This window comes from Lepidochelys kempii, chromosome 7 (assembly GCF_965140285.1).
Source record: "Lepidochelys kempii isolate rLepKem1 chromosome 7, rLepKem1.hap1, whole genome shotgun sequence".
Classification (NCBI taxonomy): Eukaryota; Metazoa; Chordata; order Testudines; family Cheloniidae; genus Lepidochelys; species Lepidochelys kempii.
The window spans coordinates 69,035,947-69,063,141 of NC_136386.1; the positions used below are offsets into that span (position 1 = coordinate 69,035,947).

Consider the following 27,195-nt stretch of genomic DNA (forward strand, 5'->3'; position numbering starts at 1 on the left):
ATGCAGGTCCCCACATCTGTACCCTAGAGTTCAGAGTGGGGGAGGAACCTTGAGAAGATAAAGGCTCAGCAGAATATACCAACAAACCCTAGCAATCCTTCTCCAGGTACCACTTCCCATCCCAGAAAGTTCCCCCCCTACAAGGCAGGTGATGATACTGAGGCCTTCTTAGAAAACTTCGAAAGGGCCTGCCTTGGGTACAGCATCTCTACTGACCAATACATGGTAGAGCTGAGGCCACAGCTCAGTGGACCCTTAGCTGAGGTGGCGGCTGAAATGCCTAGAGAACACATGAACGAGCATGAACTGTTTAAATCCAAGGCGAGAGTCAGAATGGGGATAACACCCGAGCATTCTCATCGGAGGTTCAGAGCCCTAAGGTGGAAACCAGACGTGTCATTTACCCGACATGCCTACCACATTGTGAAACATTGGGATGCCTGGATATCAGGAGCAAGTGTTGAATCTCCAGTAGATGTGTCCTTCCTAATGCAAATGGAACAATTCTTAGAGGGTGTTCCTGAGGAAATAGAAAGATACATCCTAGATGGGAAACCCAAAACTGTAATTGAGGCAGGAGAGATTGGAGCCAGATGGATGGAGGTGGCAGAGAAGAAGAAAACTGGTCGCAGTTGGAGCGGAGACCAGAAGGGACAACCCCAGACCCCACCCTATTACTGGTGGCTGCCCAAAGCCCCACCTACCTCCCAAAGAACCCTCCAGACCCCTTATCGTCCCACCACCCCGTTCTCCAGCAACCCTCCTCGCCCCAGTGACCCGTCAGCTGGACGATGTTTTAAATGTAACGAGCTGGGGCATGTAAAGGCCAACTGCCCCAAGAACCCCAACAGATTACAGTTCATGGCACCGGAATCACACCAGAGGTCCACAGGCCCAGACACCTCCCAGATACCCTTGGAGCGGAGGGAAACTGTGAGTGTGGGCGGGAAGAAGGTCACCGCGTGGAGGGACACCGGAGCACAAGTGTCAGCTATCCATGCTTCCTTAGTGGACCCCAATTTAATCAACCCAGAGATCCAAGTGACGATTCAACCCTTCAAGTCCAACTCTTTCAATTTGCCTACAGCCAAGTTGCCTGTCCAGTACAAGGGCTGGTCAGGAATGTGGACTTTTGCAGTCTATGATGATTATCCCATCTCCATGCTGTTGGGGGAAGACTTGGCCAATCATGTGAAGCAGGCCAAGAGGGTGGGAACGGTCACCCGCAGCCAGGCTAAACAAGCCGTGAGGCCTAGCTCTGTTCCGGAAACTTCTATCAGGACCCGGTCAGAGGTGATGGACCCGGACCCCAGGCCACTGTCTGCAACAGCAGTAGTGGATCCAGTCCCAGAGACCCAGACGCAACCAGAACCAGCCGAACAACCAACACCAGACCCCGTGTCAGCACTGAATCCAGTACTTGCAACCTCAACACCAGAGGGCCCCACCGACCCTGAACTGGCAGCAGCCGATAACCCAACACAAGAGGCTCAGCCGGAGCCTGAATCCCAACATAGTGCACCAGCGGAGAGCAGTTCACAGTCAACAGAAACAGCTCCATCCCCTATATTGCTTCCAGAGGAACCAAGCCTAGGTCCACAATCCAATGAGGAACTGATGTCTCCAGCATCAAGGGAACAGTTCCAGACTGAACAGGAAGCAGATGAAAGCCTCCAGAGAGCTTGGACGGCGGCACGGAGCAACCCACCGCCTCTCAGCTCTTCTAATTGATCCAGGTTTGTTGTAGAAAGAGGACTTTTATACAAGGAAACTCTTTCTTGTGGACACCAGGAAGACTGGCATCCTCAGAGACAGTTGGTAGTTCCAACTAAATACCGGGCCAAGCTCTTGAGCTTAGCCCACGATCACCCTAGTGGCCATGCTGGGGTGAACAGGACCAAAGACCGTTTGGGGGGGTCATTCCACTGGGAGGGAATGGGCAAGGATGTTTCTACCTATGTCCAGTCTTGTGAGGTGTGCCAAAGAGTGGGAAAGCCCCAAGACCAGGTCAAAGCCCCTTTCCAGCCACTCCATCATTGAAGTTCCATTTCAGCGAGTAGCTGTGGATATTCTGGGTCCTTTTCCGAAAAAGACAGCCAGAGGAAAGCAGTACATACTGACTTTCATGGATTTTGCCACCCGATGGCCGGAAGCAGTAGCTCTAAGCAACACCAGGGCTAAAAGTGTGTGCCAGGTACTAGCAGACATTTTTGCCAGGGTAGGTTGGCCCTCCGACATCCTCACAGATGCAGGGACTAATTTCCTGGCAGGAAATATGGAAAACCTTTGGGAAGCTCATGGGGTAAATCACTTGGTTGCCACTCCTTACCACCATCAAACAAATGGCATGGTGGAGAAGTTTAATGGAACTTTGGGGGCCATGATACGTAAATTCGTAAATGAGCACTCCAATGATTGGGACCTAGTGTTGCAGCAGTTGCTCTTTGCCTACAGAGCTGTACCACATCCCAGTTTAGGGTTTTCCCCATTTGAACTTGTATATGGCCGTGAGGTTAAGGGGCCATTGCAGTTGGTGAAGCAGCAATGGGAGGGATTTACACCTTCTCTAGGAACTAACATTCTGGACTTTGTAACCAACCTACAAAACACCCTCCGAACCTCTTTAGCCCTTGATAAAGAAAACTTACAGGATGATCAAAAAGAGCAAAAAGCCTGGTATGATAAACATGCCAGAGAGCGTTCCTTCAAGGTAGGGGACCAGGTCATGGTTTTAAAGGCGCTCCAGGCCCATAAAATGGAAGCATCGTGGGAAGGGCCATTCACGGTCCAGGAGTGCCTGGGAGCTGTTAATTATCTCATAGCATTCCCCACCTCCAACCGAAAGCCTAAGGTGTACCATATTAATTCTCTAAAGCCCTTTTATTCCAGAGAATTAAAGGTTTGTCAGTTTACAGCCCAGGGAGGAGACGACGCTGAGTGGCCCGAAGGTGTCTACTACGAAGGGAAATGTGGTGGTGGTGGTGTGGAAGAGGTGAACCTCTCCATGACCCTTGGGCGTACACAGCGACAGCAGATCAAGGAGCTGTGCACTAGCCACGTGCCAACGTTCTCAGCCACCCCAGGACTGACTGAACGGGCATACCACTCCATTGACACAGGTAATGCTCACCCAATTAGAGTCCAACCTTACCGGGTGTCTCCTCAAGCTAAAACTGCTATAGAACGGGAGATCCAGGATATGTTACAGATGGGTGTAATCCGCCCCTCTGAAAGTGCATGGACATCTCCAGTTGTTCTAGTTCCCAAACCAGATGGGGAAATACGTTTTTGCATGGACTACCGTAAGCTAAATGCTGTAACTCGCCCAGACAACTATCCCATGCCACGCACAGATGAGCTATTAGAGAAACTGGGACGGGCCCAGTTCATCTCTACCTTGGACTTAACCAAGGGGTACTGGCAGGTACCACTAGATGAATCTGCCAAGGAAAGGTCAGCCTTCACCACACATCTCGGGCTGTATGAATTTAATGTACTCCCTTTCGGGCTGCGAAATGCACCCTCCACTTTCCAAAGACTTGTAGATGGTCTCCTAGCGGGATTAGGAGAATATGCAGTCGCCTACCTTGACGATGTGGCCATATTTTCGGATTCCTGGGCAGACCACCTGGAACATCTACAAAAAGTCCTTGAGCTCATAAGGGAGGCAGGACTAACTGTTAAGGCTAAGAAGTGTCAAATAGGCCTAAACAGAGTGACTTACCTTGGACACCAGGTGGGTCAAGGAACTATCAGCCCCCTACAGGCCAAAGTGGATGCTATCCAAAAGTGGCCTGTCCCAAAGTCAAAGAAACAGGTTCAATCCTTCTTAGGCTTGGCCGGTTATTACAGACGATTTGTACCGCACTACAGCCAAATCACCACCCCACTGACAGACCTAACCAAAAAGAAACAGCCAAATGCTGTTCAGTGGACCGACAAGTGTCAGAAGGCCTTTAACAAGCTTAAAGCGACACTCATGTCTGACCCTGTACTAAGGGCCCCAGACTTTGACAAACCGTTCCTAGTAACCACAGATGCGTCTGAGCTTGGTGTGGGAGCAGTTTTAATGCAGAAAGGACCTGATCAAGAATTCCACCCTGTAGTGTTTCTCAGGAAAAAACTGTCTGAGAGGGAAAGCAACTGGTCAGTCACTGAAAAAGAATGTTACGCCATTGTCTACGCTCTGGAAAAGCTACGCCCATATGTTTGGGGACGGCATTTCCACCTGCAAACTGACCATGCTGCACTGAAGTGGCTTCACACCGTCAAGGAAACTAACAAAAAACTTCTTCGGTGGAGTTTAGCTCTCCAAGATTTTGATTTCGACATCCAACACCTCTCAGGAGCTTCTAACAAAGTGGCTGATGCACTCTCCTGTGAAAGTTTCCCAGAATCAACTGGTTAAAATCGTCCTTGAGATGTGGAAAATATTGTTAGTCTTTATGTACTTGGTAGTATATTTAGAGATGCATGTGTCTTATTAACTCTGTTTTTCCTAGAGCTCCAGGAAGAAATCCCAGCCAGTGTTTCACCCTAGCTGAGATTTGGGGGGGGGTGTCATAAATATAAAGGGAAGGGTAAACCCCTTTGAAATCCCTCCTGACCAGGGGAAAGCTCCTCTCACCTGTAAAGGGTTAAGAAGCTAAAGGTAACCTCGCTGGCACCTGACCAAAATGACCAACGAGGAGACAAGATACTTTCAAAAGCTGGGAGGAGGGAGAGAAACAAAGGGTCTGTTTGTCTGTCTATATGCTGGTTTCTGCCAGGGATAGACCAGGAATGGAGTCTTAGAACTTTTAGTAAGTAATCTAGCTAGGTATGTGTTAGATTATGATTTCTTTAAATGGTTGAGAAAAGAATTGTGCTGAATAGAATAACTATTTCTGTCTGTGTATCTTTTTTGTAACTTAAGGTTTTGCCTTGAGGGGTTCTCTATGTTTTTGAATCTAATTATCCTGTAAGATATCTACCATCCTGATTTTACAGGGGGGATTTCTTTATTTCTATTTACTTCTATTTTTATTAAAAGTCTTCTTGTAAGAAAACTGAATGCTTTTTCATTGTTCTCAGATCCAAGGGTTTGGGTACACTCTTTATGTATCCTTTCCCTGATGCATGGACTCCTGCAGAAGTCAGTCTACTCCTGCTGCTCTCACTATCAGCTCAGCTACATGCTGATTTTCATGAGGACAAGGCTTTCTTCAAGCTATGACCGGGCTTGAAGCTATTAGCTATCACCTGATCTCTGGCTTCACAGCTCAGCTGAGAGGCTGCTCATTAATCACAGTTGGGGGGCTGTATCCAACTCCCCTTAAAAGCCCAACCCCTCTTTACACCAATCCTATTCTCTCAATTTAGAGAAAGGAGTTGTAGACAAGGAAACCTGGATTGTCCAGAGTGAAGCTAGACTCCAGGTTATCCTCTATTAATTAACCTGGGTTATAAGCAATGCATTGCTCTCCACAAATAGATGTTTTAATAAATTATAAACACTTTATCCAATATATCTGCACCCTTAATGGATCAAGTGACCAGGAATTCTTTGGACTAAGTTGTGCTGTTTAGACATAGTCAGGGCTCAGGGTAGGGTTGTGTCATCCTGCCCCAGTGGGAGGGCAGGGTAAGGCTGTTCCTTGGGGCCTGCAGGAATGAGAAGGCTGCTCTGTCCAGGGGTGATTGGAGTGCTTAATAGGCCAGCATGGAAGGAAGAGGGATTGGACTCCACCTCCTATGAGACACGGATGTACAGAAGGTGTAATCTATGCGCTCCCCAGAGGACAAAGAATGCTGTTATTCCTGGTCCCTGCACAGTATGTGCAAAGGAAGGGAGAGGGCCAGGGACAATCTGTTTTTTTGTGAGAGGGTAAAACACATACAGAGACAACTGGAAAGCATCCTTTTGCTGCAATTCAAGATAGCAACTGGCAGCATCTACTATGTGATCGGCCCAGTCCCGCAGATGATGGCAGCTCTATAGTCAAGGGGAATATCATGCAATGTGCCCAAAGGATTATGCTCTGCCTCTTGTAAAACATGCAGGGTTTCATTCCCCAGTAAGGTGATGGGGAGGGTTGGCTTAGATGAGCAAAATCTCATGCATTGCTACAAAATCTGTCTCATGATGTGACTAATCCAGGAATTATTTTTGCATAAAACTGCTTAACAATTTTTTTATCGATGGCCTTCAGTTACACCACTGATTAATTTAGCTGTTATAATGCAGGGTGAAATATGATGTGACATTAATATATTGTGACTGCTGTTTTGTATCAGGAACTGTATTAAAGAAAACTAGCACTCACATGGTACATTTGGTGCATTTACAGTAAGATGAGAGGTAAAGGGTGAATTTACTAAGCATCTTGTTAAATTAATATATGTCTGAGAAAGGAAGCACATGTAACCTGTAACAAGACATTTCTTTGGGAGCTTATTGTAGTGAAGTTCATTGAAAATGAACTTGATCCTGAAGGAATGAGTTCCAGTGGCAATTGGCTCCTGGACTCCACAGATACCCCTATTAACTCTTCTAAAGGAGACACACTTCATCTTCTAGAGCTGCAGAATTCTGAATTATTTCCCAGTGGCAGAAAGCCTGTGATTATGCTGGCAATGGGGGTCCTGGAAGTGGAAGTGGAGGAATTCAGTGAGCCTGATGTGAAGTGCTAAAGCAAGCTGGGGCTAGCAACCTGCATGTACAGCTCTCTTCTTGGCTGACATCTCTATTCTAGAAGTCACATGGGGAGGAGCAAAGAAGAGGTTCAATCAGTCTTAAAACTGAAAAATCCTAGCAGTTGGGCAGCCAGAGTCAATTCATTCCATTTCAGAGCCCCACATCAGTTGGGGGAAGGAATCAGCCTACCCCTACGCTACCGGGACCTCTCTACTTCTGGGAAGAGGGACTATTGTATTTTGTACCAGTTGGTGCTAAGGGTGCTTCAGTCCTAAATATAAAGTATAAAATTAACCCTGAGGGGATCACATATGCCTGGATTGCCATGGCCGACCTATGTCTATGGAGAGTAGCTTTCTGGTCTGTTATAGGGAGTGGGGCACAGGTGCACTGTGCTCTGGGTATCCTTAGGTGGCAGGTTAGAGCAGCTCGCAGGCTTTTATAACCACTGTCAAAGCCAGGTCAGAGGCATGCAGAAACTCAGGAAGCCATAATTATCTTCCTGATAGATTGCATTCTTTAACGCACTGAGCAGATTTCCTCCTTAACAGAGGATCTGGCCCAAAGAGCTTGATTACTCCTGTGTAAATAGGGAATAACACCACATTGGTACACAGTACAAATGACAGAAGAATGTGGCCCAAATGTTTTTATGCAAAACATGGCAGGGCCCTCTGGTGCTAGGTAGGTATGTATTAGTCATCTGTAACCCTTTTTCTGCCCTCTGAACTGTGCCTTTAAATTTCTAGGAGTCTGCTGAAGTCTGCTGCGATTTTGTGTACAGTTCAGACGTAGCCTGAGGGGACCACTTGTGCTCTGTCTTATGGAGCCTCTATTTTTGTTCTTTCTTGTTTCCTTTAATCTACCATAAAAGTCATCCAGGGTCAAGGTGCAAGTTCCTCTCCAGGTGTGGAAAAATGTCACAGGACCTTCTAAGTGTTTCACACACTCACCTATTTTCAGCTGAGTTTATCTAACGGCACTGCATAGATATTAATATTCAGGTTGAATCCATATAGAGTACTGTGAAGGGAGGGAAATCACAAAAACTCTGTAAACTATCAGTAGGGAAGTTCACAGAGTTGTATTAACCTCGGCCCTTTGTAATGTAGGTCAGAATTTCAAAGGCCCACAACCAATTGGAACAAAAATTGAAGTGCTGCCCTTTCTGAACCAATTTGTCAAAGCTTTGAGGAATTTTGCTGAACTACGCAGACTTGCACAGGCCCCAGAGTAATCAGATGTAGAACAGTGGTGGCAGGGGACACAATGGGACAGATCTAAAGTCATCTTCTGTGGTGGAACTGCTGCTAGGCAAAACTAATGCTGAGCTGACTTTTACTAAGGACAAGCAGTGTTACAAAGCACTGAATTCACCTAAAACCTCTCTCTGTGTTAGAAGAATGATTAGATCTTTGAAATCCTGTACTGCAAATAAAGTTTTCTTTGTATTAATTCCTATAACTTTTTTTTCTTGATATCCAGAATCTGTCCTTTTAGGAAGTCTTAAACTTACTCTGGGAATGTCCCATTTTTGAGATGAGAAGCCCATCTCTCCTACCTCTGCCATCTAGAGGCCTCTCCCCTGCAGATTCGCTTGCACTCCCTTTGTAGGTTAAAAATAAGGGCTGAAGCTTTGGGTGTGCTTCTGTCTTCCACACTGCAAAAAGGCATGCATCTGTATTCTATACCACACTTCCTCTGTTAAGTGGTTGGAAGAGGTGACTGGATGACTGACTGGTCCTTGAGCCTATTTCCAAGTCTGTAACAGAGTTGTCATCAGACATGGGGGGAAGTCTCTTCACGTATGTGTCCTTTTGCTCATCTGTAGCATGAGCATAACAAAACACACTTTCCACGTGTATTGGGAGTCTTTTAAATTTCAGTGCTTGGAAATGCTCAGAAGAAAGCACCTAGAGAATTGCCAAGTATTCATACTGAAAAGGGGTATATAACTGTCAATGAATTTTAAAGCTCTTTATTGGCTTTGCTGATGTGCATGCTGGACCGATTATTAGGGCTCTTCTATAATAGCTACACCCACCCAGGAGCTAGGTCTCAAGAGCTAATGAATGTTGCAGTGGTGCAAAGCCTTAAACAGGTTTAAGCCTTAAACAGGATGCCAGAAGTGTTTCATAGGGCTCCTATATATACAAATATAGATTCTCTTCTCACTTACACCTATGTAACTTTGTTGGCTCCACTCTTTGGTTGGTGTAAACTGTCCTTATTCTGTTTAAAATCATGGTCTTCAGGCCATCACTCCTGACTTACAGCAATGTAATTGAGAGGAGAATCAGGCCCCTACCATCCCTATTTATTAATTTGTTTGATATTGTACTGCATTTTATCTCTGTAGGATATAAGTCTTTTTCAAATAGGTCACACAGCATCCATTTTCTTCAGAGCTTGCTATATAAAGCTCTATTTTTTAATTTTTATTTTTTATTGTTATTATTTTATTATTTTTTAAATTTTGGTAATACCTGATGTCATGATCCCTGCCCCCAAAGAGCTGGCAATCTAGCTAGTGTCTGCAGTCCCACTCAGAAATATGGAAAAATAAAGCCACAGTAAAATAAATGTACCTTCATACCATTTCAATGTGCTATTCTCAGCTGGTCACTTAACAATCACTTCTCTAGATGAAGGATCTTTTTAGTTGCTTCAGTATTCTAGACTACATGGTATATAGTCTTTGCAACCCAGCAGGGGATGGAAAGCATTACATAGCCAAGCAGTTACAGCAGAGGACTGAAAGATGCTTTCTTAAGTGCCTTTTGCTAATGAGCTCCTGTGGAGCTAATGCAAGAAACAGAGGTACTCCTGAAATGTTGACCCATAGTTGCCAGGCTCCAATCTTAAGTAGTTGAATTAAGTACATAGTCCTGAACAAATTAATAAAATAAAACCTTTAAGGGAAGTAACTGCAGAATCAGTGAATTCTTCAAGCACATGCAGTGACAGGAATCTGGAATTCTTTTTTGCTACATACCATGAATGTCCTTTGGACAACAGACGGGTTTGCTGTCCCCAGTTTACAAGAGCAACCACTATGTGCATGTACTAGCCATTGTGGAACAAAAAAACCTCAAGGCTTCTTCCTTTAAGATTAGCAACTTGCATAACCTATGCCTGAAGAAAAAAATCATGACACAAGTTCTAAATTGAATTGTTTGCTTTTTCTTCTTCATTTTGTGTGTGTGTGCACATTTAAAATTCTGATTCTTTCTGCAGTATGCTGTTAAGCAACACACCTGCCCTGGCTGCCTTCCTGCACCTTTGAAGCACAGCTGACTTTAGCCCTTAGAGGGAGCCACAGACTTGACTATGGCTGTTTGAAGTAAAAATAGGGTTGAGCAACCAGTCTATCCATAATTAAGGAGGAAAAAAATGTTCAGGACTGTCTCTTTCCATTTTTCTAATTGACAGTGATGTCTGTGCACATCAGACACAGCGATGGTTTGTTTTGGCGAGAGCTCTCATCTGTTTGCTTCTCTTGATGAGTCTTTTGTGAAGAAGGCCTCAAACACAGTGTGAATTTTATCTTTTCTTTCACATTTTCACCGCCCTCCCATCAGGCCCCCCAAAATCATTTTATTCCAGATTCTACTGTAATTGCTCTGATGCTGACAAGCAGTTACACTCCAGGACTTGCCAAATTAAAAACACTGTACAGATCACTGCCCTCCCCCCCCCCCCCAGCTTTAAAAAAAACAAATAAAAAACCTCCCTGGGGTTAGGCTGACGAGTTCACTGCACAGAAATGCACCTCCATGCACCTCCATGAGTGCCTGGTTTTATGTTTTGCTCTGTCATTCTTTTCTCTGACCCCTATTGCAAGGGGAAGGGTTATTTGCTATCTTGATTTACCATCTGTGGATTATAACTGAACACTTATGCGAATTACATAGCTGAGATAGGTTTATATGGTATGTCATAAAAACTGACTGGCAATCCTATTCTGCTGCATCAGCACTTGTCCTATCAGCTCTGGGACTGGGACGGTGCACACTTCATAAAGAAAATGGATGAGGAAACAAGCATGACTTAGCCAGTTAAACGCATTCTAAAACCCCCATCCTAAACCAGCTTTGTGTCAATTTAGTACTCTCAAAAGGTGCTGAAGTGACAGTGCCATGGACTCACGTCCTCTGTTTAGCCGCACGACATCTACAGCTTAAGGAGGCAGTAGCAGCCTGACCCTTCCCTGCTGCCACGCAGAGGGACACCTTTAGGGATAAAAGGGTACTTCAGTCTCCAATCAGCCCCAGTTGTGGGACTGCCAATTAGGATGCCAGTTGTGGGTGGCAGTTTCTGTGATGAAAACAGCTGTCTGCTAGACACCGGTATAATAGTGTTCGCTCTGCATAGGCCACGATCTAGGAGTCTGATGGCAATGACTTTCAGCCATGACTCTAGCTCGATTTGAACTGGTGAACTAAGTGTAAGTCTACACTGCAATAAAACACCGGCCCAGGTCCACTGACTTGGGCTGCAGGGCTATACAATTGCAGTGTAAATGTTCAGGTTCAAGCAGGAGCCTCGTCAGGTCTCAGAGCCTGGGCTCCAGCCTGAGCTCAAATGTCTACATTCAACATCCCTCTTCTCTCCTAGTCCTGGCTTCGAGGGGGAGCGCCTCTGTACAAAGGAAGGAGAGCCGTGCTTGCCCATGGTCCCCTGTTTCTCTTCTGAATTATTCTCCTACTCAGTAGATGTTCTATTCCAGCGTAGGGATGTGGCTGGAATCCAGTACTGGCAAACACAAGTGTTCAAAAATCATGACTTAGGCCCTAAAAATCATATTTTAAAAAATAATAATTTGGAGTTATTGTTATTTGCCTTCTGGATTTTGAACCTTTTTGGGTCACGTTTTCAAGCTTTTCTCCACAACGATTAGGATTAGAAACTTACTAAAAAAAAACAACAAAAAAACCCCCCAAACACCGAAAGCGCAGATTCTGTTGTAGTTGCATGATGCCAGGACCTAGGGTACTAAGAAAAACCTCAAATATTGTGATGACAAAATTGCAAAAACTGGCAACACTGAGAATCTGTTTTAGGGAGGCTGATATCTTGTCAGAGATCTGCTTGGACAGCATTGGGAGCACTTTACGTACTGCCAAAGAATCACTTTGATGGCATAGCTAAGAGATATGCAATACTTCTGTCTCCTTGTCAATGTCACATCCTCAGTGATGTCAGCCCATGTTCTATTAGGTTGGTCCTCTTATCACAGCATAAACAAGGGAACCCTCCTAATGCCACTGCTGGAGAAAGCGGCTGACCAGCTAAGTCTAGTTAGGAACAATTCTCAGTTATGCAAGGAAGTCAGTTATTTCTCTTCATTCATTGTGACTTAAAGCATGATGGGGTTAGATCAGTTTCATTAGCTTCTCTGAACATTTGGCTGCTAGTTGTCGCTTTCACCTCAGTATCTGTCAATTCTTTTCTGAATTTGTTATATAGTCTTTATAGAAGACTGTATGCTTGTGGCCCAATGAAGGGAGAGGACAGTGTGTATATTATATATAAACACATCTCTATTGGCACAACAGAGGAGGGATAGCTCAGTGGTTTGAGCATTGGCTTGCTAAACCCAGGGTTGTGAGCTCAATCCTTGAGGAGGCCATTGAGGGATCTGGGCCAAAAATTGGGGATTGGCCCTGCTTTGAGCAGGGGGTTGGACTAGATGACCTTCTGAGGTCCCTTCCAACCCTGATATTCTATGATTCTAACTTCATTATAGAATGAGTCACTGTAGCTAAGCTAACGCTTTTCTGATGCTACATTCTGCATTCATGGCTTAAACATACAAGTAAAACTAAATATCAAGCGTGAGAGAGGCATTATTATCCAAAAGGATGTTTCCTATGAAGAGACAGAAGCAATGTGTGAAGCCTAGTACTTTTTTTTTTTTTTTAATTATCCTCCTCAGGCTGAACAAAGAGTTACAACTATGCAGGGACGTTTTGGCATTTGACCCGCCAACTGAGGAAATCGGTGTCTGAGGAAAGTGCATCTGAGATGGTAGCAAAGTAAAAGGGGAAGCTTTGTGTGAACTGGCCTGGCAAAGAGAGCTGGCATACAGAGGTGAAGGGAAAACTTTCCCACCCTCCAGCTTCCATATGATGCTTATTACTACATGATAGAACGATTAAAATCTAATTGTCAGATCTCCTTGTCTTTGCTGGAAAAATTAGCAGTGGAGGAACTGGATCATTCCTGAGGGAGCAGTGCGGGTCAAATTCTCTTTCAAAAAGAGTGGAAGTGATTCTGAAAGGGCTTGTGACAGCTATAATAAAAATGTGACACCCTGGAGCACTGGTAAGAGATTGAACTTCACTGCCTGGCCTGAGTCACGTGTCCTGACTCAAGGTTACAAACGTTTATACTCCTGCCACATGACCAGTCAGTGGCTAATGTTATATCACCCATTCCTTAACACTGCTAGTTTGGTGTGGGGAAGGAAGCTGCTCTCTTTCATTCCTAGTAATACAAGCCACTCTTCCTGCAATACTTCCTGGAAGAGGAGGATGGGTCCCGTCAACGCCTATGGAAGCCAATAGGGTTTGGAGTACTGAGTTGCCCTCAGGAGGTACTAAGGTTCGGATCCACAAAATGTCATTGGGCTAGAGAGAGAATGAGAATGACTTGGTAGTCTGGTCGTTAGGGCGCCCACATGGAGACTCAGGGTCCAGTACCGTGCTCCAATTACTCTGGTTATCCACAGTGGAACAGCTTCAACAGGAAAGATTGAGGGAGCCCCACCCCAGAATACCCCATAGCTCAGGGGTTAGTGCGCTCTTGTGAGTGGTGGAAGATCCCCTATTCAATTTTTTTCCTCTTCCTATGCCTGAGGGGGAGGGATTGAACGTGGGTCTTTCACTTCCTGGGAGAGTGCTCTAACCACTAGGCAAAAAATCATAATGTGGGCAGCAAACAACCCCCTCCCCCAATTCTGAATGGAACCCAATCTGGTAGGCGGCCTTTGCACTTGCCCGCCGGATCTACCCTGCGTGTTGGTTAGGTGGCTGAACACCTATCTTCCCTCGACTCATGGATCACTTGAAGGCTCAGGTGGGAGATAAGTGCCTGCATGCCTACAGCAAGGCAGCAGTGCATGTACTCAGAGGTAGAAACTTAAGCACCGAGAGAATTTCTACCCTGAAAATTTAGTCACTGAGTGAGGTTAGGTGCTTACAGGCTATGGTGGGAGTTTTGGGAATTGCATTGGAGCCTAAAACTGGGACTTAAATACTTCACAGGCCCATATTCTTCAAAGGTTCTGTGTTTCTGGGAGTTGCAGCCAAATCCAAACCCTTGCTGGTAGGTTGGGCTTTATCAGGATATCCAGAAGCACTTCCACTGTTACCCAAAAGAATAGAAAATTTCAGTCACATAGGTATCCTGGATCCTACTACTAGGTGGGGGGGCGGGGCGGAGAAATTGTCAATGGTATGTCACAGAACAACAGAAAGCTAAGGCTGGTGAAAGCAACTTCTACCTCCTACTAGTCCGTCTGGGTTACCCTGTGCCATCCTTTCCATGAACAAACATGCAACCCCGGAGAACAAACCAACCGGTTCCCATGTTCCAGCTGGCAGTAAAAGCATATGAGAGAGTTGGAAAGTTGAAAACAATACATCAAGAGGGAGCTGGAAGAACTACTACTTAAAGTACGCTGTCATTACCTGGACAAGAAAACCAATGACAAGTTTTATACTGTCTCATTACTTTTGTCAGATGCTGTTGTTTGGCTTATACTCAGGAGGACTGTTGTTCTCTCCCATCCCTCCCATTTTTTAAGGTGTTGTATGCTTCAAATCTTAAGACGGGGCAGCTAAAAGAGAGCCGATCAAACACTTTGTTGTGAATAGTATTTGTTACAAATGTAGTCTTTTGCCCTCTTCTCCCCTGCCAAACCCCCCCCCCCCCCCGCACTCCAAACAACAAACCATTCTTGATTCATCATTTGTTTCTCAAATAGTTTGGATGAATGATTTTCATGCTATGAACTATTTGTTTCAACTCTTCACTACTCAATTTTCTTACTGTGTGACTGGTCACTCAAGAGACCTGGCATTTTCAGGAATACTCAGTGGTTGTCTCAATACTTGTGTATATATTGCCTTGTACTTCAGTTCATCTTCCTGCAAAATACCTGGAGCTTTTCCAGCAGTTGGATGTATTATACAACTCAGGGATGCCTCTCTCTCCTTATCACACTTAAATGCACATACTCCTTGATGCAAAGTTTGTTTTTCACATTGTGGTAGCTTGTGATAAGGATTTGAAGTAAAATAAAATCAAATAAAAAAGATGAAGAATGGGTACAGCAGCAAAATCACCTGCCCTGAAGCCTTTGCAAGGGTGAGTCTCTTTCAGTTAGTGCCAAAATGTGAAGCCATAATTGTAATATAATTGAGTAAAAACAGAGAAACTAAGGCCAAATCTCCCAGGGCTTCTCCTTCAATACACGAACAAGTAACAGAGGAGAAAGAAGTGCCAATATATTCCTCTTTCCCTCTAGGTGCTTCCTTGCCAAACTGCATTTTTCTTTCTCCCCACTCCTTCCCCCAAAAAACATTGTTTTATGAGGCAAAATTCCTACACTGCAACATAAGAGAGGCTCTGAACTGCAATTCATGCGGGTGGTTCTAAACTTCTGCAAAGCTCTGGTCCTTTGGGACTTGGGGTTTTGGTTTGATCCGGAGAGAGGTAGCTATAGACACTAAAGTTCAGATACAAATCTGTATCCAGATCCAAACTTCCATCTGTTTGAGATAGTCTGTTTGGATTCTGGGTTTTGTTCAGGCTCATCTCTAAAAATGAGGGTACAGATGTGGTTTTCTGTTTAATTACAAGCTATTAGACACCCAGAAGCAATAGATTCCTTTTAAATTGAAGAGTGTGTGTTTATGCTTTTATATGAAGGAGGGCTGGTCCCTGTGAGTAGGGTTCTAGCCTGAGACTTGAGAAACCAGAATAAACTCACTCACTCTGTCTCTGGGCCTCAGTTTCTCATACCTCAGTTCCGTCTGTAAAATGGGGATAATAGCACTTTCCTACTTCAGAGGGGTTTTTTGCGGGTAAATATACCTTAAAATGTTCAGATACGATGATAATGGTGAGCCATATCAGTACCTACACTATGTCCTTCAAGGCCGGAGTTCCGTGGAAAAAACAGTACGTGGCTACGTAATTGAAGACTTCATCATAATACCAAAGGACAATGGGGCAGAATTAACGTTGGACAGGCAATTATACATCTGGAATTTCCTAACTTTCAAGTGCTTGACTTTGCAACCTAACCAATGTTCTTTTAACAAAGTTTTTTGTATTTAATTAATTCCCTAGATCCTTTTTTAAAGGAAAAAAGTGAAGAAAATTCTATTAGGTGCAGTAACAGCCTCCCCCTCCCCAATCATGCATCACCAGCTGGGGCTGAACCTTGAGCATTGTAGCTCAATGTTAGCAGTCCATGATACAGAACTAACTCAATCAGCAGGCACTAGGAGAAAACTAAAGGAGTACCTGTGGCACCTTAGAGACTAACAAATTTATTTGAGCATAAGCTTTTGTGAGCTACAGCTCACTTCATCGGATGCATTCAGTGGAAAATACAGTGGAGAGATTTATATACATAGAGAACATGAAACAATGGGTGTTACCATACACACTGTAACAAGAGAGTGATCACTTAAGGTGACCAGCAGGAGAGCGGGGTCAGGGCGGGGGGGACCTTTTGTAGTGATAATCAAGGTGGACCTTTCCAGCAGTTGCCAAGAACATCTGAGGAACAGTGGGGGATGGAGGGGGGGAATAAACAAGGGGAAATAGTTTTACTTTGTGTAATGACCCATCCACTCCCAGTCTCTATTCAAACCTAAGTTAATTGTATCCAGTTTGCAAATTAATTCCAATTCAGCAGTCTCTCGTTGGAGTCTGGTTTTGAAGTTTTTTTTGTTGAAGAATTGCAACTTTTAGGTCTGTAATCGAGTGACCAAAGAGATTGAAGTGTTCTCCGACTGGTTTTTGAATGTTATAATTCTTGACGTCTGATTTGTATTCATTTATTCTTTTAGGTAGAGACTGTCCAGTTTGACCAATGTACATGGCAGAGGGGCATTGTTGGCACATGATGGCATATATCACATTGGTTGATGTGCAGGTGAACGAGCCTCTGATAGTGTGGCTGATGTGATTAGGTCCTATGATGGTGTCCCCTGAATAGATATGTGGACAGAGTTGGCAACGGGCTTTGTTGCAAGGATAGATTCCTGGGTTAGTGGTTCTGTTGTGTGGTGTGTGGTTGCTGGTGAGTATTTGCTTCAGGTTGGGGGGCTGTCTGTAAGCAAGGACTGGCCTGTCTCCCAAGATCTGTGAGAGTGATGGGCCATCCTTCAGGATAGGTTGTAGATCCTATTATCTTGGAAGTGGGGGTGAGCCTCTGAAGCAGAGTCTGTGTGATTGGGGAACATGGCCAAGGGCTCCCTCTCTGTCTCTCACAGAAAGTGGAAGAACCACACGGTCCTGAGAGGGAGGAGGACTATCAATGCAGCCCAGCTCTCTGGGGGAGGGAGGGAATGTTAGAGGGGAAGGAGAGAGACAGTCAGTGGGGGGAGCTCCAGTCCCATGTGGTGGCCCCAAACTGGGGAAGGAAGCAGTGGGTTGTTGGGACCAAGTGCTGAGGTCAAGGGGTGTTAGGGACAGTCCCACCAAGTATAAGGCATCTTGCCTGACATGTATTCCTGCAGTTTGGCCTGTATGTCATGTCTTGCTCAGCTGCGAGCAGCAGCTGCACTTACTCCTGTAGCTGCTAGAGCTTGCTGAGGAGCCTGATTCAAATCAGTCAGGCTGTGTTTCTACTTTCCCAATAGCCTGTGTGCATTCAGCCCTGTTTTTAGACTGACAACGAGTGCTAAAATAGAGGCCTGTGAAATACGCACAAAGTGACGGGAAACAGCGCAAAATGTGAGTTTATTTGCATTTTGCTACAAATGCAGAAATGGCCGTGTTTTGGTTTTGCTCAAAGAAAGGCCCCATTTCCACTAAAAATGAACCAGTTCCCCAGAGAAAATGGGCGCACACAAAATGAAATTGGCTTTGGAATTTGGTTGTATTTTAAAAAAAAAATTAAACTGCTGTTGGACCAATTGCTAAAATACTAGTGTTTTATTGAGATCAGTGAAATGCCATTACATAGTAAAAAGTCGCAACTTGCTTGAACAGTAAACGGATCTTTCTCCAGTCTAAGTGGACCAATGAACACAAGAGGGTTAAAAAGTCGACATGAACTGTGGAGAACTGCTTCTTGTCTAGTTTATATTTATTCACTACTTATAAAGTGATAAGAATCTCCTGGCTTCTGTTGCCTCTACTCTTCCCTTTAAATCCTCTTTAGTCAGTTTGCTGAATCACCGTGTCTGTTGGCTCTAAGTAAACGTGAGTGGCGATGATGACGATGATGATCGGGGTGGCACACCCTCCTGAGACTGGTTAGGGATATTAGACTAGGAAATATAGTGCAAACTAGTTTCCTCTCTTATTGGAGATCAATTCTCCGAGGGAGCTGCCAGCGTAACTGTTACTTTTAGCCATGACATCGCTCTGAATCCAACAACACTGCACCACGGGGAGTGCCCTGCTGCAGAACGGGAACCGGCTCAGCAGCAGTTGTGCTGTCACCTGTGCCTCCCTTTGCCCTGAGGTTTCTCTGCTTATTCAAGGCCATTCTGGAATTTGCTGCTGTTTTGTTGTTGTTGTGGGGTTTTGTTTTTGTTTTTATCTCCTTGCAGTAAAGTTCATGCAAGTGGTCTCTCATTGTTCACCTTGCCTTTTCATTCCTCCCCTCCCCTTCTTCACTTGACACCTGTTGCTGTCTTCAGTGGGTGAGATGCCCAGGGAATTCTGTCATCGGTTAGAGAAGGGGAGCAGAGCATGTATGTGAAAGAGGGACAGAAGAAGACGACTGCAAATCTCCCCCAGGCAGGCAGCCGTTGGGAGAGTTCTCTTGGTTTGGGTTGCTTTGTGGAGTGTTGCAGGTGCGATTTTTGGGGGCTGTTGTGAGTGCTGTGGGGGGTTTTGTGAGTCGCCATGCTGCAACAAATTTTGCGTGATATGTACATTGACCCTGAGCTCCTGGCAGAACTGAATGAAGAGCAGAAGCACATCCTGTTCTACAAAATGAGGGAAGAGCAGCTGAGGCGCTGGAGGGAAAGGGAGGACAAAGAACAAAGAGAGGAAGCTGCACTGAAAAGGACCATGAGACTCAAGCAAGGTAAACTTTTGTGGACGTGGGCTGAGACGGTCCTATGTGATATAGAGGAACAAGGTAGACTGTAAGGCACTCTATAAATGGAAGAGACCGCTTGGGGTAGTGTTGCCAAGTGGCTAGAACAGGGGAATGGGTGGAAACTTGGCTCCACCTCTCTGCCCTCCATTCACTGGCCAGAGAACCAGCCAGGGTGGGTAGTCCTATTGCTGCGACAGACCAGCAGTAATTTATTATTTGAAAAAGGCGGAACCAAGGGAGGAAATTTCCATTCATTTATTGCCCTGAAGCACAATGCCTCCCAGTGCTATTGCTGTGGCAGAGCAGTTTAAGCACTACCTGCTGCTCAGGGGGGTGCCGATGGTCATAACCTAGCCTTTAATCTGTCTGTCCAAAATTTTCAAAAGTGCGTAATGATGATTGGGTGTCTGGTTTCCAGAAACGGATGGGTGTTGAGAGAATTCATGTTTGTAACCTTAGATGGAAACTTCTGTAGGATTGCAGAATCCTGGACTTACCCCCAAAAGTTCTTGTGTGTCAAGACAAAGGATACAGTATTGTCATTTCTGTGCAAAGGTGTGATCGTGGGTTACATGTAACTTTTTCAATGTGCATGAACAGTGATCTTTGGCTGAGCTCAATCTTTTTCTCCACAACCCATCACCCCTTGCCAGTATGGAAGGTTTATCCATCATTGTAGGGATTCAGAAAATATGTTAAGGCTCACAATTAATTGGACAAAGCCAAAGCTCAGAATAAGTCTTTTCTTCAGTCACTAATTAGCCAGCTCTGTGCTTAACTATTGCAGAATTCCAAGATGAGCATATATGAGCTGCTTACGTTAAGACACAACTGAGGTACAAGTCTTGGTTCTGGGTACTAGACATAAGTGTAGGTTTCAGGGCTTACCCGAGCGCTTACTTTGTGCTTTAAGTAGCTTATGGCTTGTTCTTGCATGGTGCTGAGTATATCCCTATGGATGCTTTATACCTTTCAGGCTGGGTCTTTACCCTGATTGTATCCTTTACTCATAACTGATCCTGTAGACTCACTGGAACAATTGCAGGATCAGGCCCTCTAAAAATGACAGGATGTTAACGTACAAAGGTATTATTAAAGCAAAATCCAGCGGGGAGTGCAGATACACTAATATCCTATGGATTAGCAGCAAATGGGCTAAAATTGTCCCTACACTGTTATTAACATGAGGGCTTGGAGGATGCTATTTTACTTAATTTGCTATTTGCCTCCTGATCACGTTCTTAAACACACTGTAAAGGGGCTTCTCCTACAAAAGATCACCTCCATACTGCTTCTTTCATATAGCACACAAAGCTTGTTTACTTTGATTTGTAGCTGAGGAAAATATTATAAATGCAATTCAGACCCACAGACCAAAACAATATTATAGTGTCAAGATAATCTGCATTACACTCATTCTCTGAGGAAGACTGATGCAGGAAAATCTAACGGCAAAACTATTTATATGACAATTTGTCATGCTGACATCTAAATTTCCATATATAAATTATATATTAAACCTATTCAGCATTGTAGTGCAGGAGACTATTTTCTAGGTAACTAATTTTCTGATTTACAAAGAATAAGAAAAAAAGAGGGAGAAAAGCAAAAAAGGAACCTACAGATCATGTCTGTGCATGGATGTGCACATGCATATGCAGAGTAAAGCTACACAGTGACCCAGCTCCAGTTTACACTCCTTGTCCCAAATCACCAGCATAAGATATCTTGATGGTTTTCCAGAAAATGTTCTTTCACCTTTTGCTCAAGACTTATTCCACTGGGCAACCAGTTTTGCTGGTTCCTTGAGTATTGTAATAAATGTCAGGCATGTAGGAGTGCTGGACTTTCAAAAGGAAGGAAGGGGAATGGGACTGAATGGGAGGTAGGAGCCTAACTCCCTTAAATTCCTCTGAAAATGTGGGGGGTGTTTCATTTTTCTATTTTTGTCTCAGTCAGCTGACATAGGTAAGGGTGTAGTCCTTTAATATGCTAGTCCCTTTGTTAACTGTTCAAACTCACATGAATTGGGTTTATTTGATTTAGTTGGGGATTGGTACTGCTTTGAGCAGGGGGTTGGACTAGATGACCTCCTGAGGTCCCTTCCAGCCCTGATATTCTGTGATTCTGTTAGGAGGCAATGCAGACTAGAGTCTAGGGCTCTGGAGACCTGGGTTCTATTCCTGGCTTTGCTGCTGGTTGACCTTGGGCAGGTCGTTTTCTCTGAGCCTCACTTTCCCCATCTGTAAAATGGGGATAATGATACAGACATGCTTGGCGATTTTTGGATTAAAAAGTGCTAAGTAGTATTATTATGCAGATCTGTAATATAATGTCAATGGTCTCCCCTAGAAGCTGGCTTCTTGCAGTTCAACCAGAAATGATGGGCCTGATGCAGGAATTACTGGGTGGAATTCTATAGTCTGTGTTTATGCAGGAGCTCAGACTAGATGATCTAGTGGTCCTTTCTGGCCTTAAAATCTATGAGTGTATGACTCTTTCCCAACACACATTCTGGAACGTATTGAATTCTTTGGATCACATTGTGTAGCAATTTGAAGTCCTCTTCATGCTCTCAATGGAATGTAAAGGAGGATTCCTATACTTGGGACCTGCTCTATATAGTAGTATGGGGGATTTCTTCCTCTTCGATCAGCTTCTAGGAAACTTGGAAGCGCCACAACCACCTCCTTCAGTTCCCTGTCAGACTGAACAATTTGGGTTGCTTCATCTGCTTCCTTTGCCAAAAGTCTGATTCTCTATCCCAGGACACTGGTTTTATGCTAGTGTTAATCTCTTGAAGTCAGTGGAACTATACTGGTATAAAGCCAGTGTAACAGAGTTGAGAATCAGGCCCTAGCTTTTCTCGGATGCCATGTAGTTAGTTTGACACCTAGAAGAGCCGTGAGAAATGGGTCTTGAATTCCCTGGCCTTTTGGCCTGACATGAGTCAGGATTACAAAGGTTTACACTGCACACACATTAAAAGCACGTAGGGAGAAAATTAGAAAGGCCAAGGCACAAAACAAGATTAAACTAGCTAGGGACCTAAAGGGTAACAAGAAAACTTTTTAGATACAGTAGAAGCAAGAGGAAGACCAGTGACAAGGTTGGTCCATAGCTCAATAAGGAGGGAAAGACAATAACAGAAAATATAGAAATGGATGAAGTATTTTTGTTTCAGTTTTTAATTTGTTTTCACCAAAAAGGTTAGCAGTGACTGGGGGACTAACCCAGTGAACATCAGTGTAAATGGGTAGGATCTGAGGCAAAAATAGGGAAAGAACAAGTTAATAATTACTTAGGCAAGTTAGATATTTTCAAGTTGGCAGGGCCTGACCTAAATACAGCTTAGAATTCTTAAGGAGCTGGCTGAAGAGATCTGTGAGCCATTAGCGATTATCTTTGAGATCTCATAAAGCACAGGAGAGATCACAGAGGACTGGAAAAGGGCAAATATAGTACCTGCCTATAAAAAGGGGAATAAAGACAACCCAGGGAATTATAGACTAGTCAGTTTAATTTTGGTACCCAAAAAAGATAATGGAGCATATAATCAAACAATCAATTTGTAAGCAACTTTGAATTAGAATTCAAAATGATCTTGATCAACTGGAGAAATGGTCTGAAATAAATACCCTGGGAGGTTGAGGCATCTCCATTATTCAAAGTTTTTAAGAACAGTTAGTTAGACGAATTTCTGTCAGGGATGGTCTAGATAATACTTAGGTCTGCCTCAGTTTGGAGAACTGGACTAGATGATTTATCAAGATCCCTTCCAGGCCTACGTTTCTATGCTTTCTGTTAGTATTTTTAGCTATATTACCAATACAGAAGCTAATCCTGGCAGTTTTCTACAATTTGGATTGTTATTTAGGAACTCTGTTTCTTGATAACTGTCTAATGGTGGGGGAAGGGAGGGGAAGATGAAATATATAAACACAAGCTAGCCTTAGCTAGCAGCCTTACCTTTTTGGGCTGGAATGTTGTAAGAGATTGTAGAACAAACAAGTTTGGGCCTATTAGTCAGTGCCGGTACAGAAAGCAGTTCTCCAGGAGGTGCTCTTAGTGACTGTGAGCTTGTACCTTCTAAACTAAGCCAACCAGACACTTGGGAAATAATTCACTGTAATAATTCAGAGCCCTCCCCACCTAGTGTCCCTTCTCTGGCCATTGGAGATATTTGCTAATAGCAGTTGCAGATGGGCCATATGCTATTGTAGGCAACCTCTTCATACCATCCCCTCCATAAACTTATCAAGCGCAGTCTTAAAATAAGATAAGGTGGTGTTTTGTTTTTTGTTTTTTTGCCCCTACTACTCCTCTGGAAACCTGTTCCAGAGCTTCGCTCCCCTGTGGTTAGAAATCTTTATGTAATTTCAAGTCTAAACTTATTGAAGACCAGTTTATAGCCATTTGTTCTTTTGCCAACATTGGCCCTTAACTTAAATAACTCCCTCCCTCTCTGATGTTTATCGCTCTGATCCTGTAGTGGGGTGGCTGCCCCACTCCTGCAGGCAGGGATTAAAAGCGGCCAAGGTAGGCTGATTGGGGAAGTAGCCACAACTGGGGCAGGCGAGACACCAGCCAGGAGGAGGCGCTCCGTATGCTGGAGAGCTAATTCCCAAGACGACCAGCAGGAGGCACCACACCGGTGAGTCATCGCTTCGCTACACGTGGGGGAGAATGTGGGCATAGACAGTCACCCCTGATACAAGGGGCAGGGCAAGGAGTGTGGACTATTGCCCAGATCTGAGAGTTGAGAAGGAGAAGGCTGGAGAAAACGGAGGACTACTACTGGAGGGCCTGAGTGGCCCGGCTCCCCGAGCAGCAAAGGGGACTGCTTCAGCTGCTGCGGGGGAGGGCACATGGACCTCATCGGGGGCCAGGCATCTGGGTCTGGAGGCTGGTGCCAGGGCCTAAAAACTGTTTTGCCTGTGGGTGACCGGGACACTATAAGCAGGAGTGCTCCTACCAGAATGGATAAAAGAGGCTCCACTTGGGGAAATGGGGAGCGGCCAGAGTTCCCCCTGTGAAGTCAACATGGGGGCTCCAAACTTGTTGGGCCTGTGGGGAGCCTGGGAACAGGAAGAGGGAGTGCTCCTACAGGACTCACCAGGGCCCAGGCTAGTCCTGAGGTGGCCAAAGGAAGGCACTGGATGTGCTTCCTGTGCCGCATGGGGGGCCAGGTAAGATTGTCTTGCCCCCAGAGAAAGAGAGGGAGGCCGAAAGATCGGGCTGGGTCTGAAACTGCCCCAAAGGAGGGGGTCGTAAAGACCAAGGCCCCAGAAGGGAGAGGATCTGGGACAGAGGGGCCCCAGATCAAGAAGGGAATCCACGCGGGGGTGAGACAGGCCACAGTGGAGATCTAAACATCAAGGGAAACCCACATGGGAGCTGAGCAGGCTACAGTGGGCACCTAAACCCTTCAGGAGGGAAGCAGGCTGCTCCAGAGAAGAGAGAGCCTGCAGCAAGAGAGAGACCTCCTGCGGGCCCAGCTAAGAGGGAAGCTGGGGAGATAGAGACACCCCCCCGGTGAGCAGTCTTAAGGGGGAGGGTGTGTAATGGAGCAGCTGCCCCACTCCTGCAGGCAGGGGTTAAAAGCGGCCAAGCTAGGCTGATTGGGGAAGCAACCACAGCTGGGGCCATGCCCAGTAATGCCACAGCTGGCCCTATAAAAGGGCTGTGAGCCAGAAGCTGGGGGGAAATCTCATTCTAGCCTTAGAGGGAGAAGGGTTAGCCACCTGAGAGAAGGTACCTGAAGGGGTACAGTGCTGGGGAAGGGCAAAGGGAGCTGGGGAGCTCCAGCCTGGTAAACCCCTAGGCTGCAGGCCTTGTTAAGAGCCCAGAAGGTACAGGGGCTGCAGAGGGAAAGCCTGAGGATAGGCAAAGGCAGTAGGTCCTAATCCCTTGCCAATGATGAGTGGCCATTGCAGTCTGCCCCAGTGAGTGGGGGCTAGATGATGACTGGCAGTAGCCACTGAGGCAAGGTAGGGATAGAGGGTTGAGGGTTCCCCTGGGAGGGGGGACCCAGATTGTGGGTTACTGCTGGGGGCAGAACCCTGAGGTAAAGGGGCACCGGGGTCTGGGAGGGACACGGGGGCCAGTGACAGGTGAGACAGCAGCCAGGAGGAGGTGCTCCATATTCTGGAGAGCTAATTCCTGAGATAACCAGCAGGAGGTGCCACACTGGTGAGTCATTGCTTTGCTACAGACCTATTTTTCTAGAGAGCAATTGTATCCCCCTGCAGCCTTAGTTTGATTGGTTGAATCAAGTCAAGCTCTTTAAGTCTCTTCTCGTAAGGTAGGTTCTCTATTCCTCTGATCATCCTAGTAGCCCTTCTTGGCACCTATTCCAGTTTGAATTCATCTTTCTTAACCATGGGAGATCAGAATTGCATGAAGTAATTCCAAATAAGGTCTTACCAATGCCTTGAATAATGGTAATAATGCTTCATTACCTGTACTGGAAATACCTCACCTGATGCATCCTAGGATTGCATTAGACTTTTTCATGGTTGCATCACTTTGGCAACTCATCATCCTCCTGTGATTGACCAATACACTCAGGTCTTTCTCCTCTTCTGTTTCCAACTGATATGTCCCCAGCTTATAGTAAACATTCTTGTGGTTAATCCTGAAGTTCATGACTTTTCACTATTAGATTTCATCCCATTGCTGTTGCTGTACTTCTCAAGGTTGTCCAAATTTTCTTGTATGATATCAAATCACCAACTAAGAAACGCAGGTTTTATGCAGTTCACTCAAAGCCTGAAAGAAACTGTATCCACATCTAGGAACCATGATTACAAAAGAGAAATACATTCATATATCAAGGAATAAGAAATGATTTATCTCTGAAAACATCCACAGGTGTAAGGAAAATGGCTGAGTTATAGCTTTTAAACAACAAACTATGTTGAATTTGTTAGAGAATCAGTGTGGCTTTTTCTTAAGGTTTTAGCGTGGTGTTGAATGCAGATTAGGCCATCTGATCTCCACTTTGTACAATGGACAAAGTCAACTGGATGTTCTGTTAAATTATGTTTTTAAAGGGGGTTACAATGCTCAGGCCGTCAAGCAAGCTGACTGAGTGGTTTAATAGTCTTATGTGCTTTCTAATGAATGTTCTAGGATTTTCTGTAGGGCTGGAGGAGATTATATTCTATTAGTAATCTCTAGTAGTTGTAACAGGACTACTCTAATACTCTGACTTCCCTATTAGCAGTTCTTGCTCAAGGAAGTAGCAAGACTGCAATATCAGGGCACATATTACAGTGCAGGATTGCGATGGTCTAACTGTGTGACTGAAGCTTGCACTATGCTAGTCACAACTGTGCATGACACAGGTCAGCAGTATTAGTCCTTTCCTTTCACGGGCACTACATTAATGAACTAGTTCACATTTATTTATATGTATAATTCGATATAATATGTATTTTATTAGGTGAGTGGATGGCAGAGACTTCTAGTAAGATGTCTTCTAATAAGAATGTAGCCAATTTCTGAGAGGTTAATGTTCTGGATCCAATTTATTTACAAACTCTTCCTAGGGTGGTTCTTGCAGGAGCATATTTCCTTCCATTGCAATACACAAAGCGTACAGTGCCAGGTTTCCTTTTTGTTGAGTGCTAATAGCACTAAAGGAAGTCACCTTGAAACTTCAAGATCCCTTTGGGCTTTGCTCAGGTTGACTGACAGCTTTGCCATTTGCACAGAAACATATTTATTTGATTAGGCAGCAGTCCTTTAACCATCTTGTCTGAATTGGGACTAAGTGAAGGACCCTGCCACTTTCGATGTAGACTTGGTGCTGTCTGAATACCAGCAATGAGATTTCAAAAACTCTTGAATTCAGCAGCTGAAGCTTTTGGGAGAGGAGAGAATATTGGTTTGCTGCTACTTTATTCTGACATTTATTTGTTGTGAGCTACAATTCATGAGGTTCAGTCAAGAATGGTTTGTACAGCTGCATTACTATTCTCTTATCCTTAACTAGCATAGCTGGGAATAGATTAGCTGGGCTTATTACAGTATGGCTGGAAATAACTCCTTTATCTAAAGGCTATTAATGTTAGAAAGTCACTGGATGAAAGCACTTCATGGTAAACAAATCCCTAGTATTGCAAGCTGGTAGTTGGAGGATACAACATCATAACTGTGTGTGCAAGAAAGTGTCAGCTGTTCTCCCTTCTACTTCCCCATGGTTGCTATAGAACAG

At 44.8% G+C, this 27,195-nt stretch overlaps 1 protein-coding gene across 2 annotated transcripts in view; it reads left to right on the forward strand.

The window, feature by feature from the left end:
- Positions 1-18,775: 18,775 nt before the first annotated feature.
- The window catches only part of SH2D4B (SH2 domain containing 4B), a 106,712-nt gene continuing 98,292 nt past the window's right edge, over positions 18,776-27,195 (forward strand). The window contains exons 1-2 of one of the 2 annotated variants that reach the window (XM_073353288.1): positions 18,776-18,925; positions 24,273-24,307. In XM_073353288.1, coding sequence (XP_073209389.1) covers positions 18,776-18,925; positions 24,273-24,307 — 185 coding nt within the window. Of the gene's footprint in view, positions 18,960-24,272; positions 24,308-27,195 lie in introns of both variants that reach the window. The other variant, XM_073353287.1, reaches the window with a different exon arrangement.